Source organism: Chiloscyllium plagiosum, unplaced genomic scaffold, assembly GCF_037043375.1.
Source record: "Chiloscyllium plagiosum isolate Xiang-an unplaced genomic scaffold, Cpla_swu_hap1 HiC_scaffold_13, whole genome shotgun sequence".
NCBI lineage: Eukaryota > Metazoa > Chordata > Chondrichthyes > Orectolobiformes > Hemiscylliidae > Chiloscyllium > Chiloscyllium plagiosum.
In genome coordinates, this window is record NW_028270151.1 from 33566092 (window position 1) to 33584876 (window position 18785).

The following is an 18785-nucleotide window of genomic DNA, read 5'->3' on the forward strand; positions in this document are numbered from 1 at the left end:
CAAGCCTTTCCAACTTTTCTTTGTAAGACAACTCACCCGTTCCAGGTTGTAGTCTACTATAAACCTTTTCTGGACACGCCCATTGCTTTTAACGCCCTTCCTTAAATAAAGTGATGAGTACTCCAGATGTGGATTCACTAATGCCCTGCATAAATGAGGCACAATTTGCTGATTAGTGTATTCAATTCATTTTATGTGGAAAAAAATGTTTGATTTTCTTTCCTAATTACTTGCTGTACTTGCATACTAGTCTTTTGCTGTTACTGCATGAGGATACCCAGCTTTCTCTGCATCTTAGAGCTGTGTGAGGTCTCATCATGTAGTTAATGTGCTTTGTACTATTACTGTCAACTTAACAGCTTTACACATTACACACCATCTGCCAGATCTTTGCCTGCTCGTGTAATTATCAGTTCTACCAAAGTGTCCTTATTTACTCTTCACAACTTATTTTCTTGCATATATTTGTTCCTTAGCCAAATGTACCAAACATAGTTGGTCCCTTGATTCAAGTCGTTTATATAAATTGTAAAAAGGTGAAGCCCCAGTGCAGATCCCTGTTGCATCACATCTTGCCAATCATAAAATTACCCATTTATGCCAATTTTGTTAACTGTTAGCTAGTCAATCTTGTATCCAAGCCAATGCAGCATAGGCCTTTATTTTCCTCCATAAGCTATGATATGTCACCTATTCAGATGCCTCCTGGTTGGCATGGACGAGTTGAACTGAAGAGTCTGTTTCTGTGTTGTACATCTCTATGACACAAAGATTGGTGGAGTAGCAGAAAGCATAAGGGACTGTCAGAGAATAGAGGAGGATATAGACAGACTGGAGAGTTGGGCGGAAAAGTGGCAGATGGCTTTCAATCCAGACAAATATGAGGTGATGCATTTAGGCAAGTCTAATTCTAGAGCGAATTATACAATCAATGGAAGAGCCTTGGGAAAAGTTGATGGGCAGAAAGATCTGGGAGTGCAGGTCCATTGTATCCTGAAGGTTGCTGCACAGGTAGATAGAGTGGTCAAGAAGACATATAGCATGTTTGCCTTCATTGGATGGGGTATTGAGTATAAGAGCTGGCAAGTCATGTTAAAATTGTACAAGACATTGGTTCGGCTGCATTTAGAATACTGTGTACAGTTGTTGCCACATTACCAAAAGGATGTGGACGCTTTGGGGAGGGTGCAGAGAAGGTTTTCGAGGATGTTGCCTGGTATGGAGGGTGCTAGCAATGAAGAGAGGTTGAGTAGGTTAGGTTTATTTTCACCAGAAAAAAGGAGATTGAGGGGGGACCTGATTGAGGTTTACAAAATCATGAAGAGTATAGAGAGGGTGGATAGAGACCAGCTTTTTCCCAGGGTGAAGGATTCAATAACAAGAGGTCATGCTTTCAAAGTGAGAGGTGGAATGTTTAAGGGGGATACACGCGGCCAGTACTTCACACAGAGGGTTGTGGGCGTTTGGGACGTGTTACCAGCAGAGGTGGTGGAGGCAGGCACGGTAGATTCATTTAAGATGCGACTGGATAAATGCATGAGTAGTTGGGGAGTAGAGGGATACAGATGCTTAGGAATTGACTGACAGGTTTAGACAGTACATTTGGATCGGCTCAGGCTTGGAGGGCCGAAGGGCCTGTTCCTGGGTTGTAAGTTTTCTTTGTTCCTTGATTCTCTGACTCTTGTAATTAGCTGAGAACCACTTTCCTGGTGATTGTAATTTTCTTCACATCCTCCCACCTTTCTGTATTCTGATTTACATCTATTTCTAAGATGTTATTTGTAATCTCATTGCATAATACCAGTTCATTTTTATTTCAAAATATACTTTCTTCATAAACATGTCTTCATATACATACATAGTCACAATAGCAGTTTGGTTCTGTACAGTAGCACGTGAAGAAATAAACAAACATTGTAGTTTAGTTTGTTTGATGGATAGAATCAAAGGCATTTCTTTTTTGTACAGCACAGGTTTGGCCAGGGATGAATCACTGATCCCAGAGCAGACCTGACCCGGTTTGTGATGACCAGCTGGGATTTTGTAATCCACTATCAGCAGTGAAATTGGTCACCAATTTCTAATTTTCTCCCTCTCACCTTCCTTCTGTTTGTAGGTGAGGTTGATGATGCCTTTCCTCACAGATTTGCACGTGCTTACCTGCCAGAAGCATACTGTTGTACATCTCCAGCAGGTCCTGACCAATCAAGTCCCACAGAGCTGATACAACTCAGCTGGTAAGCTGTTGCTTCCGGGAGTTTTGTTTTTTCCTAAGGACTTGAGGCCCTTGTTCACCTCATCTAGAGATAACAACTAGTCCACCCTCTCCTGTTTGCTGCCACCCTAGACCTCCACGATAGAGGACAGGAATGACTAAAAGGCTACTCTGTCTGTGGGCTTTGTGTCATACAGTCTGGCATAAAAAGATGTACTGATCTTCAGACTGTCAGACTGAGATGACATTACCAAGCCACCTTCCTCCTCCAGGCTGGTGAGCGCAGAGCTTTTGTTGTGCATCATCTGGAAGAAGACACGTGAGCATGTCTTGTCACGCTCTATGGTGCGGACTCTGGACCAGAAGATTATCTTCGAAGCCTCTGAGGCAAAGAGCGAGGCTTGCTGGTTCTTCACCTCTACGAGATCCTCAGTGACATCAACCTGCAGCAGGAATAGGTTGTACATGCTTTTCTGGAGTTCAGAAAGTTTGCTCCCTCTGCTCAGAGACGGACACTAACTGCACATTGCTGGATCTGACTGAGAATGTGTTGGACACACACAGGAACTTGCTCCTTGACCAGATAGACCTGTCTGACCAGCACCACATGTACCCATGCTGTACTTCATCTACTGGGGTTCTACTTGGCAACTTTAACCATTTCCAACAGGAATCTGGATGTGGAATTCAGTTTGCTGTCAACTTCTCTTGATCATCTAGCGGCATTAATGATGCAGTTGAAATTTCCAGCCAGAATGACTGGCACAAATGGTGTCAGCAGCAATGGGAGCTGTTGCAGGACGGCCACTTGCTCAGTGTTTATCACCAGGACATTCACACAAATTAATCTTAGCTGAGCATTTCTGTACATAATGTCTGCTATGTGGAGATGCCTGCCCATCACTCCCATAACCTTGGAGATGGTGAAGTTGCTTCCTCACTGCAAAATATCCAGGGAGAGGAAGAGCAATTGTTTCCTCCTGAACAAATCCATGGCCCATTGGCCCATAAACTCAACCATTCCCTATAGCTGCCGAGGTGCGGTATCCTGCACTCCTGCAGGAACAGGAGGTCTGCTTTGATGTTAGCCCAGTAATCCAATATGGAAATATATTGCAAAGTAGATTTAATGCTACACATATTTATTCTGGAAATTTTAAAACCCATTTTCAGATTTTATAAGATTACCCGTAGACCCAGTGACTAAAACAGTGGGTGAATGTCGCTGGGGAAGTCCCTGCACCCCTGTAGTGTGGGCAGTTTTAGCGCTGAGGAAGCTATTTTGTTTCACCCAAGGGGTATTGCTCTGATCTGGTGTCACCAGGGCAAAGCTGAAGCCAGGAAAGTCCGGTTCTGAGTCTGACTAGGGCTGTCATGCTCTGATCTTATTCGAAGCGTCGCTGCTTCCAGTTTCCCAGAGCTGTGGTGTGATCTGATGGGTACCTTCAGCATTTTTGAATTGAATAAGGAGTGCCCCTTCCGTGGAACTGTGCCTCTTTTTTTGTTGGATGGTCATACCTTTGCAAATCTTCAGCGCCAGAGGAGCTGCTAGTGTGTCCATCATGCAGCTGCCTCTTTCCAGTTCTGGTGTACCCTACTCTGTTTAGCTCCAGGGAGATACTATTCTAACAATACAGCCTGAAAGCATTCTATGAACTTATATCTCAGCTAGCTTTACTTCTTTTGTTGTCAAATTTGTTTTTCCTTGGTACCCAAGTCTAATTCGTTGATACAACCTGAACTGTAATCAAATCTCTGACAATGATTTTATGATATGCTTTGTTCAGAATTTGTCAGTTCTTGATTTAAAATCTTTTTTTCTCTCTCCTTATCCTTCCCATCCCCTGTTTTCTGTCTCTTGCCGTGTGCCAGAAGTGCAAACAAACAGGAAATCCAGGATTAAGTAGCTTCTAAAATTACATGTGTACATTGCCGTTTTTGGCAGCAGTGGTTGATAGTGTAATCAGCAGCTCAAGGTCCTGGTAGCAATCAATCAACACATCACAGCTTCTCTGTGACAAAATATACACCCGCTTTTATCATTCAGGGTGAGCACAAATCTCAGGAAATTCTTTGGCAAAGAACAGATTTAAATAAACTGCCTCCTGCTCACTGCATTATTTTTAGCCAGTAGCCTTTTGATCCCCCTTTCTATAGTTAGGTTAGTTAACATACAAGTTGCTCAGAGTATATTGGAAATGTAACCCTTCTGCGACATGATTTGAGTGGATACCCAGTTACAGAAAAATAACATTAAGGATGAGTTCTAGTATTAAGCATTTTTTAAAAAGAAAATTGATGCTCACTCTTTTTTATTCTTTCATGGGATCTGAGAATCGCTAGCAATGTCTGCATTTGTTGCTCATCGCTAATTACTCTTCGCAAGGCCGTGGTGAGTTGCTTTCTTGAACCACTACAGTTTATATGAATAAAAACAAAATATGGCAGTGCTTGAAATCTGTAATAAACACACAGAATGCTGGAGATACTCAGTGGGTCTGAAGAGAAACAGAGACAATGTTTTGATTCTGATATGATGTTATTCAGATGATTGCCAGCCCACCGAGTTTCTCCAGCAATTCTGTATTTGTTACAGAATGTGTAGTATAGGTATTCCCATTGTGTTATTCAGAATGGAGTTCCAGGATTTTGACCCAGCAACTTGAAAGGTGCAGTGATTCAACATTGGTTGCTTTTCCACCAATCGATAATGCTTTCATGGTTATCATTAGATTCTTAATTCCAGATTTTCATTGAATTTAAATCGCTTATTTCTGTCTATTGCATTCCGTTTCCACTGATAGCATGCAAGTAGTTCCATGTTGTAGCCTCACCATATTGACACACATTTTTAAATATGCCTGATGCTATTCCTGACATATGCTCCTGAACTCTGCCTTGAATAAGCATTGATATCCTGGTTGAATGATAATGGTAAAGTAGGGGATATTCTAGGCACTGATATTGCAGATTGTGGTTGGGTACAATTCTGTGACCTTGTATGCCCGATTTAAGTTACTAGATGTATTTAAAATCTGTCCTATTTAGCACTATGGTAGTGCCCTACTACACAATGAAGGGCATCCTGAATGTGAAGACTGGCAGAGAAATCCTTCTTTTCACAGACAACCTTCAACCTTTTACAAATCTGTTCTTTTAATTGATGCACCTGATTGTGTGAACTGAAACAGCAACTGTGGTTCATGGACTATTCCTCGGCAACCTTTAGTACATGCTTCCGTCTGTTTCAAACAAAGACTGTCAAGCAATTAAAGCTGTAAACCCATTCCTTACCCCTCCTCAAAAGCTTTACCTTGCATTATTTTTAAATGTTAATTGACGTGTTGTAAATAATGGATGTACCACAGCATACTTCAATGTTTGGACCATCAGTTCTAGGACGTTTCAAAGTAACCTTTCTGAAAACCAGAAATTGTCCAAATCCAACCATTTCTTCCAACTTCCTCGCTCGGCTACTTTTGAGGATTATGTATTCCCAAAAAGCCTAAAATGGAAAGGAAATAAGTCTGGAGCATCATCCCAATGCTTCTAGAAATTAAAACATTGTATTATGTCCATATTCAGCTATCTGTGTTGACTTTTAAAATCTTTTTGAAAGAAAAACGTTGAAATTTTACTTACCTACTATCTTCTCTCAAAGATTATGCTACTCTTGAAGTTTGATATAATAGCTGAGGCAGAAACTGACTTGAAAGTGAATTAAAAACTCTTAACGTCTTCACAAAGAATTCCCTTCTGTTGTCAATTCTAATTCTCTGACAGTGGAAACATGTTGTCCTTCTCTGTTAATTTGCAGAGGTACTTTCTATTTTCGAAAATCTGGCAGACGAGAAGGGAGATCATCTTCTGGAAAAATATTATAATTAACAAACTGAAAATTAAAACTGAGTGGAAAATAAATCAATTCATCGTCATTTGTTATTGATCATATGTTGATAGCAGGATCTAATCAATGCAACTTGCTATTGAAAAAGCCCTACCAGAACCCACCATTGGGGGTGGTCCAAAAAAAAGTGAGAGGACATAGATGTAAAGTGATGTGCAAGCAAAAGCAATGGTGATGTGAGAAAATAGTTTTTCAAGCAGCGAATAGGGAGGATAAGGAATGTTTTACTTGGAAACGCAATGGAGGGAGGTTTGATTGAGCCATTCAAGAGGGGATTGGATGATTATTTAGATAGAAATGGTAGGTAGGGATATGGGGTAAAGTAAAGAGATTAGGTAATATGACCAGTGTAGGCACGATAGACTGAATAGCCTCCTTCTGCTGTAAAAACTCTGTGATTCTGTGGTACATCATATTGACACAGAAAAGACAACTTTGCTATCTTTGTTTGAATTTACTGAGCACTTTAGTTCAGCAAAGTATTGACTTATTTTCTAATTAGTCTGTTCATATGTTATTGCACATCTCTGGAGCAGATGGGACCTGAATCTAAACCTCTAATTCCAGTGATAGGGACACTAACACTGCACCACGTAAAGGTCCCTTAAATTTACTGAGGGCACTTTGATGCAAAATTGTGTCAGGTGGGTACTGTCTCTTCACAATTGTTTGTATATTTTTCAGGTGTTCAGTGGAAAACGTCCAGAATCTGAATTCCAGCCTCAGGCAGGAGCAACGTTTCGCAAGCTACCGACTCCTCCACCATCAACTGAAGGAAATCAGACACTGACATGTTTGATCACTGAAAAGGATCTAACCCTTCATGAGAAATTAGGTGATGGGTCCTTTGGAGTTGTGAGGCGAGGTGAATGGCAGTCGCCTTCTGGAAAAATTGTAAGTATAGGTTCACAGGGTGAGGAGTCTTGAAACTAGGTTAATAGAAAAATGAACATTACTGATTGAAACTAATATGGTCTAAATTATTGTCTGCCTATCATTGTGAAGATAAGTCTTCATGAAATGTTTTTGGGTTTTTTTAACTGGTGGGATGTGGATATCATCGGGTTGGGCCTGCACTTATTGCTCACCCTAATTGTTCTTGCAAAGGTGTTGATGAGCTGCCGTCTTGAACTGCTGCAGTCTATTTGACATTGGCAGATCCACAGTACTGTTGGAGAGTATGTTCCAGGATTTTGACAAAGGAAAACTGAAGGAAAGGTGATATGTTTCCACGTCAGGATTTTAAATGACTTGGAGGGGAACTTGCAACCAGTGGTATTTCCATGCATTTGCTGCCCTTGCCTTTCTAAATGGGAGTGCTCATGGTTTGGAAAGTACTCCCTAAGAAGTTACTAGAATTATATATTCTAAACTTTACCGTGATGCCAGATCTGTGCCCATTTAAAGAAAATCTTTTTCCCTCTACTTTACACCCCTGAAACCCTACTGTATTACCACCTCCTACTGTCATGATGCGATCAAGTTTATTTCTCCTTCTGAGATACTTAATTCTTCACTTCCAAATCCCTGCATCATTCATTCATCTTTGCAATGCTTTCCTTCTTTGCCCTTGGTCATTCTCCAAGTGCTCATTGAGCCATTTATCATTGCCCACTCTCCCTTTCTCTCTTTTGATTTGTCATATGAAGCCACTGGGAAGTAATATAATCTATCCTCTTCCTATGCCATTTATCCTTCCCACCTCTAATTTCATGGAATCTACTAATAGATTTGTGCATCTCTTTCCAGAATGTCAATTTATTTGTGAACAAGGCCTCTTCCACTCACACCAAGGGGAATTAAATAATTGCACTGGCATCATGGACTTAGTGGAAACATGACAATTGAATGTTTGCATTTTGCCACTTACTGAAGTTTTGACACCTGGTATACTTTCTACATCAGCCCATTAAACTGCATAGTGGAACTGCATACCTGCTCATCCAATTCTGAATATACTTGAATAAAACTGGAATGAATATGGTACAATTATGGGTGTGAAGATGTGTCCAGTTGCTCAGACTGGAACTAATGGCCATTGCCATTGCCCCATTATATAACACAGTTGCTGATAAAACTAACAGGGAATTCAGGGCTAATTTCTTCACTTGGTGAGTAGTTGAGGTAAAAAGCATTGATGGATTTAGAGGGAAGTGAGATAAGCACATGAGGAAATGGAAAATGGGGGTAGATAAATTAGAGTGATTGGAAATTCATGTGAACCACAAACACCGATAGGAACCAGATTAGGAATCAGCCTAATGAATTTCCATTGAACACCTGCAATTGCCAGTGCTTTCTTTCTTAAACACAGGGGAACCAAAACTGGACACAGTAGCTCCCAGTGTAGCTCACTGTGGTCTGGTGTACATTGTGACTCCAGACCCCTCCACTGCGATTGAGTGGCAATAAATGCTGGCTAAACCAGTGACGCCTACATCACATTAAAAACTCTCAGCAGAAGTTAACAAGGCTAAAAAAAGCAACCGAAGTACAAGCCTGAATTACTAGAGGGACAGAATCGAAAAGTAGGAAGTTGGGCTAAACCTGTATCAAACTTTCATTAGCCTGCACTGAAGAGCACTGTATGTGTTTCTGGCTCCAGTGTTATAAAAAGGACATAGAGGTATTGGAAAAGGGTTTAGAGAAGGTTTTTAATGATGTCAGAACTATATGGGTATATATATCAGGAAAGACAAAAGCAGGCTGAAGGTGACCTAATTGAGGTACATAAATGCATGAGTGCATGACAAAAGGCCATCAGTTTAATAAGCATCAAGAAATGTAAAAGGAATATGAATGGTTAGTACTGCTGCCTCACAGTGCTGAAGACCTGGGTTTGATTCCATCCTCTGGATACTCTCTGTACAGTTTGCATATACTCCCCATGTCTGCATGGGCTCCCTCCATGTGCTCTGGTTTCCTGCCACAGTGCAACCATGCGCAAGTTAGGTGGATGGGTCACGCTAAATTTCCCATCATGTTCAGGGATATGCAGGTTACATGGATTAGCCATGGGAAATGCAAGGTTACAGGGATAGGGTAGAGGCAATGGTTCTGGTTGGGATGCTCTTCAGAGGGATGGTGTAGATTCTATGGACTGAATGGCCTGTTTCTACACTGTAGGGAGTTTGATTCATTTATGGAACTTGGTACCTATACTGTGCGCGTGGAGGTAAGTGGTACAGATGCATTGAAGGGAAAACTGGATAAGCATACAAGGGTGAAGGAAATAAAAGGTTATGCTAGGTTTAGATGAGAAAAAATGATGAGGTTCGACTGGAACACAAACCTTGCTGTGGACTGGTTGGGCTGAATAGTCTGTTTCTGTACTGCATATCTGACATGAAGTAATCCTGTGTAAATGAGGGTAGAGACTAGATTACATTTCATAAAGATAAAGATACTTGAAATGAATCTTTTCTTACTGTTTGCCAGATAAGTGTGGCTGTGAAGTGCTTGAAAACTGATGTATTAAACCAACCTGAAGCTCTTGATGATTTTATACGGGAAGTCAATGCTATGCATTCTCTTGACCATCTCAACCTGATTCGCTTATATGGTGTTGTACTAACCCATCCTATGAAAATGGTAAGGAAACATTTCTCATAAATCACAGTGAAACTGAGAATTATTTAGGCTTCAGTTCTGCTTCTTATCCTCTTCCCTGCAAGAAGTTTTGTTCAAACTTGCTGCTGCATTATGTGTTGAATATGCCCCTGCTACAAAATGTCTGTAGTTTTATATGATACATGAATTGACAACAACAGTACTATATCTGCAACAGCATGAAGCAGCTGCAATTTGTGCTCCCACTCATACTTCCCAACGTGTCTTAGCTGCAAGTTCCGCAGTGTAAGATTTCCAATTTCAACTTTTATGGTTTTGCAATGCCTGTTGCATTTAACTTGAAGTAGTCTTATGTTGTGGTTTTTTTGCCCATTGGGACAAACAAAATTTGTTCACTGAATAGTCAATGTAAGACAGGAGCATTGATTCTCACTATTAGCATTAGAATAAAAGACATTGGAAAATTTTAATCTCTGCTATTCCGAAGTACTCTAGTTCCCTTAGAATCAGGAAACTGTTAATTTTTCTCGAAATATTGGTTCTGCTTTCTCCCCACAGACCCTGCCAGACCTACTGAGTTTTGTTCGCGTACCAAGCAAAGGGGAAATTCTGTTTTGTTTCAGATCTCCAGCGTCTGCAATATTTTGCTTTATGAACTTTGGTTCAGTCTGATTTTAACCTGGATTACTAAGTGTAATGTAATGACACTGCAACAGCAATCTCTGTTCCTGAACATCGGGGTTGAAATATTTCCTATTTCATAAAGAGTGCACTTATTGTCAGACTGATGTCATGTTCTAAATTACTACATGAATTCCTTTAACAACAACTTTCTTTCTCCAGGTCACTGAACTGGCTCCACTTGGTTCACTATTGGATCGTTTGAGGAAAAACCAAAGTTACTTTCTCATTTCTACATTATGCCAGTATGCAATACAGATAGCAAATGGCATGGCTTACCTTGAGTCCAAGCGCTTTATTCACCGTGACCTGGCAGCTAGAAATATCTTGCTGGCCTCAAATGAGTTAGTGAAAATTGGAGATTTTGGACTCATGAGAGCTCTTCCACAGAATGATGATCATTATGTCATGCAGGAACATCGCAAGGTCCCCTTTGCTTGGTACGTATGGAAAGTTGCTTTCAATAAATCATAGCATTCACGCAGAACTGGAACCTGCACAATTCCAACACACAGAAATGTGTAGATTCCCCACAAATCATGGAAGAACTTACATCACCATTTACTTTCGAAATTTTGTTAACAGAAGATATATATAAATATATTTTATTTACATGTATAAAAATGTCAGTGTGATAAAATCTAGCTAAACTATTTATGATTTATGTTACATTTAAGTGTTTGTGTGCACATAGGGAAAGGTGGAATTTTTAAAATGTATTCATTTTTAATGAAATTGTGGACCTTATAACTTCATATCTGACACAACTGGCTGGAAGTATTTAGCCAACCTTAAAATACTCATGGCGTAGTGATTCCATGAGTTCGGGTTGTCCTGAGAAGACAGATTTGTGCCACTAAGGCTGATATGCAGTCTAATTGGGCCCCAGATTACCTGTCTCTTTTCAGGACAAAGCCCTTAGACTGCATCCTGAGTGGTTTTGACCTGTCAGAAAGCGCCAGTGCAGCAAGCAGGCTGAGTTCAGTGTGTAAAGCATGGACAAGATTGCTGCCAGAGTCTTGACCAGCTCCCTGTGGCTCAACTAGAGGACAGCCCAAGACCTAAGTAAGTGGGAGGAGTCTCTGTGCCATGAGCTGAAGGTCCTGAATAAACTGTGAACAAGATAAAAGCTGATTTTGATGAACATAGTGGTTGAAGAGGAGAGATGGGAGAAGCATGAGTTGATGACTGAACAGAGAAAAGGCCAGGAGGGAGTACCTGCTGTCTGATGCTAGGGATCACCTTTCAGGATATGTACAGTGCGCTGCAGGGGCATTTACTGTCCTGTGGTAATTTATTTCTAATCAAAGCTACTTTACTAACAAGTAAATAATTTGCAGTGGATTATTTTCTATTGGTAAAATTTTAAAGAAAAATTAGCTTTTATGAAATACATTTATCAAGATCACTAGTATTAATTTGGCTGTTGCAAAATGCTTCTACCAACTCTTCTTTTTAATCAACCTATTCAGAGATATCATTGCAAACTTCAGCCACAGGGCGGATGCTGTACCCCAGCCTCTTACATTATCATTGTGCCACAAGAGCCCGGGCAGTTCTGCTGTGTATAACTAGGTTAATGACAGCTTTGTAATTTGATGGAGAATTTAATCAACTGTGCTTTCAATATCCATATTAAAGAATTATTGAACCTGAAGCTCTACATTTGTTAAATTTCCATTAAGTGTAATATGTACTCAGTAATAATTTCTCTATAATATTGCAGTGAAGCACTTCAGTTGCATTTATTAGCGCTAATTTATTTGGGAGGAGTAAATACTTCACATGTCTTTAAGTGATCATCAGGAATAATTTGTGTTTACATCGTGCCTTTTAACTGAATGCTTTACAGTGTTATCAAACAGAATTTAATGACATATTAGACAGGTGACCAAAAGCTTCATCAGATGATTTAAGGAGGTCTTGAGAAAGAGTAACATGTTGAGAAGGTAAAGGGAGAGAATTCCACAGCTCAGTATGCTAGCAGCTGAAAGCACACTTACCAGAGGTGAATTGATTCAAATTGGGAATGTTCTGAGGTTAGAATGAGAAGTGGGCAGCTATTTCGGGTTGGTGATGATTTGCCACGGCAGATTTGCCACCGATGATTAGTCACTGCCAGTTCGCCACCAGCGTTTCTCCACAGGGGTCATTTGACCTCTGGAGACTATTTGCCACCGGAAATATATATATGTACTGATTTGTTTTCCCTCCCACCTGTTCTTTCATACTTCTCAGTCCCTTTTATTTATACAACTACATACTACATATTGATAAAAAATGGAGGTAAAATAAATATCATTTTATTGGTTTATATATAAAAATGAGTTACAAACTTTAACCAGAAAAAGGAAATATATTTTAAAAATCTTTATAATGGCAGTAAAATCTCACGTTAATATTAAACAATGAAATTTCAGTTCATTTGATAGTTATGCACTATTCCTCGAAGATATTCCAATCTCTTTCGCCGCATTCAAGAACAATTTTTTTTATTCTAACATCTGCGTCTCGATACTTTTTGAGCTTTATTTGTGGTGGGTAACCTGCTATCAGCTGTTCCATATATAAATCATGCCCCTTTTGCACTTTCATTCACGTTCCAATACATTTCCATATGATTGGGTGGTGAGCTCCGAGTTCAAAAGTAATTCTCCGATGAGCGGCTTCAGCGTGATTATTTGTGCGATCTTCATCGTTTATTGTTGTCTCATAGACCGACCACATATCATGGGGAAACAAAGGTGCCCTTTGGCTCCTGCCACGTCTATTGTAGAGTTGTTACTGAAACAATACAAACACTACCTTAACCAATACAACGACAATTTTATATACCACCAATATTCAAAATATATGATTTACTTGCAGTGGCAAATCGTCTTCAGTGGCCAATGGGCGGTGGCTAAGCGTCCTCGGTGGTCAAAGGGCAGTGGCTAATCGTCAGCGGTGAATCTGCTGTGGCAAATGGTCCCATCCTGGCTATTTCAGGCCTGAAGGAGATTACAAAGATATGAAAGGGTGAAGCCATAAATGGAATTGCAATTATGGATTAGTGTTTTAAAATCAAAGTTTCAGTGACTGTAAGTGATCAGGACTTGGTGTGGATTAGGGAATGGTCAGCAGCATTTTGAATGGTTTTAAACTTGGTAGAATGATGGTGGAATGTGGGAGATCAGCCTGGATTGCTTTGGAATAGTCAAGTGTAGAGGTAACCAATGCACGCATTAGGGTTTCAGCAACAGATGAGCTGAAACAATGGAGTTACATACTGTAATGGAGGTGAAAATGGGTGGTTTTCATGATATGGATATGATCAGAAGGTCATCTTGAGATCAAAAATTACACTGACATTGTAAACAGTCTATTGAGCTTTAGACACGAGAGAGAGAGAGAGTCATTGACAAGGGAGCAGAATTTATAGTGGGAACTGTAGATACAACAGCTTCAACTTTCTCAACATTTAATTGAAGGAAATTTCTGGATATCATACTGCTTATCAGACTTGATAACAGTGATAATGAATTTGAGTGATAATGGTGAGCTGGGTACAATCAGTGTGTATGTGAAAACTGAGTATGTGGTTTTGGTTAATGTCACCAAAGAACAAGTACAGTACAGCCTCGATTATCTGAACATCAATTATCCGAATTTTGGATTATCCAAATAAGATCTCGAGGTCCCGTAAAAACGGCATTAGGCAACTCAGCATTCAGTTATCAGTTAAAAGGCATTATGCCGTGCACTGCCAGATAACCGAGGCATGTTCGATAACCGGCACTCAAATTACCGCTTGTTTACAATCAGATCAGTTATCCGAACAGTCAGCTATCCGAACAAAATACTCCCCACCCATCTCGTTTGGATAATCAAGGTTGTACTATAAATGGCAATAGAAGAGGTCCAATGATAGAACCGTGCGGTTATCAGTGATAGCGTTGCACATGATACTCTTATTACAATGAGATGAGAATAAGCTAAGCAACTGCAACCTGTCCAACTGGAAAACATTGGAACAGTGGTTGCAGAAGGATGATGTAATCAACTGTATTAGAGGCTGTAGTTAAAAATCACACAACACCAGGTTATAGTTCAACAGGTTTATTTGGAAGTACTAGCTTTTGGAGCGCTGTTCCTTCATCAGGAAGCTGTGGAACAGGATCATAAGACACATAATTTATAGCAAAGATTTCAGTGTCATGCAACTGAAATGATACATTGCACAAGCCTAGTTTTCTGTTAAATCTTTCATTTTTTTTAGAATGGGTGCAGGTTTCGGATCATTAAGTCACATTCTCGAGATAACTTAAGGTTTTATAACAAAAAAAAGTGACATCTCAACTCAGACAATGCATTAAAGGTGTAAGGTCAAAGCCTGTCTGTCTCAGTCTTGAGTCAGACTGGTTCTATTTCCAAAGTGGAATTTATAAAATATTACATGGATTGATTGCCTGCAGGTTGTGTCTGAATATTTGTTCATCTAATTCTACATTGGATCTCTGTCTTTTGGGTGGTGTCATTGCACTTTGTAGAATGATAGGGGAACAGCTTATGTAAATAAAGAAGGGTTTGTTGGTATTCAAGTTCCACATAATAGTATTACTTATTTGAATCACGTTGTGGTTCTTTTGTTTTAATTATTTATCCCACTTGTGGTATTCAACCTTTAGTTATTCCTTTCCAGGAGTTTTAATAGCACTACCTTTTTATCACTGAGAACTCTAAATCCTTCTGTTGCTGTATTATTCATTTGTTGAGTTCCATTAATTTTAAATAAACAAGCCATTGGATTGTATGTTTAGAAACTTATTCTTTAGTTCAATATCAAATATCTTGGTATCTTTATTATGATAGGTGTGCCCCTGAAAGTCTGAAGACTCGAACATTTTCACATGCCAGTGATACCTGGATGTTTGGTGTCACTCTGTGGGAGATGTATACCTATGGCCAGGAACCTTGGATAGGCCTCAATGGAAGTCAGGTAGTGGACTCAAATTTATCCTTTCTTTGTGTGTTCATATGAAGTTCTCAATTTATGCCAATGTGACTCAAAGGTGCCTGCATCTGCTTATCTTCCTGCTATTTCCTCTGTCTCAGTTCACATTATTTAAGTTTATTCTACGTATTTGTTAGTCTACAAATAGGGGGTTGTTTATTAATTCACGGGATATGGTTGCCATTGGCTTGCCCATGAACCATTGCAGTCCATACAAAACTTTTAGGCAGTGAAGCTTCAAGATCTTGACCCAGCAACAAGGAACAGTAACATATTTCCAAATCAGTTATGTTGCTTGGATGGAAATTTGTAGGTGGTGGTATTCCTATCCATCAGCTTTCCAAATGGTAGATAATGTCCAAGGAGTTTTAGTGAGTTGTTGCAGAGCATTCTGTAAATGGTACACCCTACTGATACTGTGCACCAGTGGTGGAAGAAGTGATTGTTGTAGGTGTTGAATGTGGTGCCAATTAAATCTGTTGCTTTACCCTGGTATGTATTGAACTTCTTGAATGTGGTTGGAGCTGCACTCATCTAGGCAAGTGGGAAATATTCCATGACACTCTTAACGTATGTCTTGTAGATGATGGACAGACTTTAAGGAGTTTGGCGGTGAGTTCCTGCTGAATTCCTAGCTTCGGATCCTGAGTTGCAGACGTAGCATTTATATGACATGTCCAGTTCAGTTTCTGGTCAGTGATGGCACCAGCGATGTTGATAGTGAGGGATTCAGCAATGGTGATACCATTGAACACCAAGGGAGAATAGTTGGATTCTGTCTTGTGGGAGATGGCCTTTGGGACTTATATGGCACAAATGTTGCTTGCCAGATACTAGCCCAAGCATGAAAATTGACCAGGTCTTGCTGCATTTGGATACAGATTTTTACAGTACCTAGCAGTTGTTTATGCTGCTGGAAGTTGTGCTATCGTCAGCAAACATTCTGACCTCTGACCTTGGTGTAAAGCTGTACCCGATGCTTGTTGGGTTTAGAACATTACCTTAGGAATACTTGCAATGATGATCTGTGGCTGAAATGATTGACCTCCATTAACCAATACCATCTTCCCTTGTGCTAGTTTCATTTTCTTGTACGTCTGGTGTTTTTCTGGCATGTCCTCCTTCCCTCTTCTTTGAATCACGGTGGATTTCCTGGCTTAGTTTGGTAGTAATGACTCAAACTAACAAGTGTTTTCCTGCTGTTTCCCATTGACTATAGTTTTGCTGAAGTTTCTTTGATGCCCCACTTGGTCCAATACTGCCTTGATATCTAGGGCTGTCATCCTTGTTTCCTCTCAAGATCCGTTGTTTTGAATGTCATTGAGCATGTTATTGTTGAGTAAGTGCTGTCAACACACCTTCTGTCATGTTGTTACTAATTGACTGTTGACTGCAGCAGTAATAGATTAGGTTGGATATCTTGTGCCTTTTAGTACCATATTGCTAGGTAGATTCTAGTGAAACAACTTGGCTAGGGACATAGCTAATTCTAGTGCACAAATCTTTGGTATTAATGCCAGAATGTTGTGAGGGCCCATAATCTTTACAGTATCCAGTCCGTTTTGCTATTTCTCTCTCATATGGAGTGAATTGAATTTGTGAAGACAGGCATCTGTGAGCTGGGGACCTGAAAAGGATGCTGAGATGCCCTGACTGATGATTGATGCAAACACTTGTCTCTTGTACTGATATACTGAGAGACCTATTGTTGAAGATGGGGTATTTGTTGAGCCACCTCTTGCTGTCATTGATTAATTGTTCAGCACCATTCATGACTGGATATGGAAGGACTGCAGAGAGTAGATCTGATCCTTTGCTTGTGGATTGCTTAGCTCTGTCTATTCCATGCTGCATCCACCATTTGGCAGACAAGTTGTCCTATGTTGTAGCTTCATCATGTTGATACACCATTTTCTTGTATGTCTGGTGTTTTTCTGGCACATCCTCCTTCACTCTTCTTTGAATCACGTTGGATTTCCTGGCTTAGTTTGGTAGTAATGGCAGAATAGGGAATACATCACACTAAGGTATTACAGATTGTGGTTAAATACAATTCTGTGGCTGCTTAGGTCCACAAGGCCTCATACGTACTAGATGTCTCTGAAATCTAACACATTCAACGTTTAATAGTGATGGAGTGCATCCTTAATGTGAAATGGGACATTGTCTCCAAAAGGACTGTACGGTAGTCATTTGCACTGACTCAATCATGGACAGCTGTATTTGCTACAATTAGATTGGTGAGGCTGAGGTTGAGTATGTTTTTCCCTTTTGTTTGCCCTTCAACACCTGCTATAGGCACAGCCTAGCAGCTTTGTCCTTCAGGACTTGACCAGCTTGGTCAGTAGTGATGCTACGGAGCAACTCTTGATGATAGTTCCCCTCCAAGAGTGCATTTTGTGTCCTCCCCGTTCACTGCTTTGCTGAGTGGTATTTGGCATGGAGGAGTACTAGTTCATCAGCTGAGGAAGTCGGTAGGTTGTAAACAACAAAGAGGCTTTCCTTGCACATTTTGAAACTGATGCCTTGAGACTTCATTGGATCTTGAGTTATTGTTGAGGCCTCCCAGAGCAAATCCCTCCTGACTGGATACAACTGTGTTCCATGTGTACACAAACTTGTGTTTTTCTGTATTAGTCATTTGATGTATGTATGTACAGCTGATTTTACACATGTAGTTCAGAATATTTAAGGCAGCACTTCTGTGTGTGTATGCTTATGTTTATAAATCTGTTTATGCTTTGTGTAGGACTTTACAGATGACTTTAGTTCAGCAAAAGTAGCTATTTTACAGTAATTAATCTGTTTCTGTATGTAGATGTGTATATTCATAGTTGCATTTATGGGGCTATTTGTTCATTCACCTGGCCCACCATTTTAATAGATTATAGTGCTGTAATTTTTAAAAAACTTTTCCAGATCTTGCACAAGATTGATAAGGAGGGTGAGAGATTGCAAAGGCCTGAAGATTGTCCTCAGGATATTTACAATGTGCTGCTGCAATGCTGGGCACATAAACCTGAAGATCGACCCACATTCATGGCACTTCGAGACTTTCTGATTGAGGTAAGTTAACAGAAAACAACATAAGCTTGCATTTATATAGTTCGTTCATTGTCATAAAACTTCCAGAGGCAAATTGCAGGACTATAGTAGCAATATATATTTTGAAACGAGCACAAAGGAGATATTAGGCCAGGTGACAAAAAAGGTATATCAAAGAGCTACCTTTTCAAAAGAGGAAAGAGAGAGGTGGAGAGATTTTGAGATGCAGTTCCAGAATTCAAAACCTTGACAATTGAGTGTATAACAGTGGTGATGTAGCAATTGAAGTCAGCAGGCCAGAACTGGAGGTGTGCAGAGACCTCAGTGGATTGTGGGGCTGGAGGAAATTACAGAGATGTTGGAATGGTTTGGCG

The 18785-nt window shown here is 40.1% G+C and overlaps 1 protein-coding gene across 9 annotated transcripts in view; it reads left to right on the forward strand.

Moving 5' to 3' along the window:
- The window catches only part of tnk2b (tyrosine kinase, non-receptor, 2b), a 298847-nt gene that overhangs the window by 196100 nt on the left and 83962 nt on the right, over positions 1–18785 (forward strand). For all 9 annotated transcript variants that reach the window (XM_087993487.1, XM_087993482.1, XM_087993479.1 and 6 more), the window contains 5 exons: positions 6807–7016; positions 9561–9713; positions 10536–10813; positions 15225–15351; positions 18286–18432. In XM_087993487.1, coding sequence (XP_087849613.1) covers positions 6807–7016; positions 9561–9713; positions 10536–10813; positions 15225–15351; positions 18286–18432 — 915 coding nt within the window. The remainder of the gene's footprint in view (positions 1–6806; positions 7017–9560; positions 9714–10535; positions 10814–15224; positions 15352–18285; positions 18433–18785) is intronic.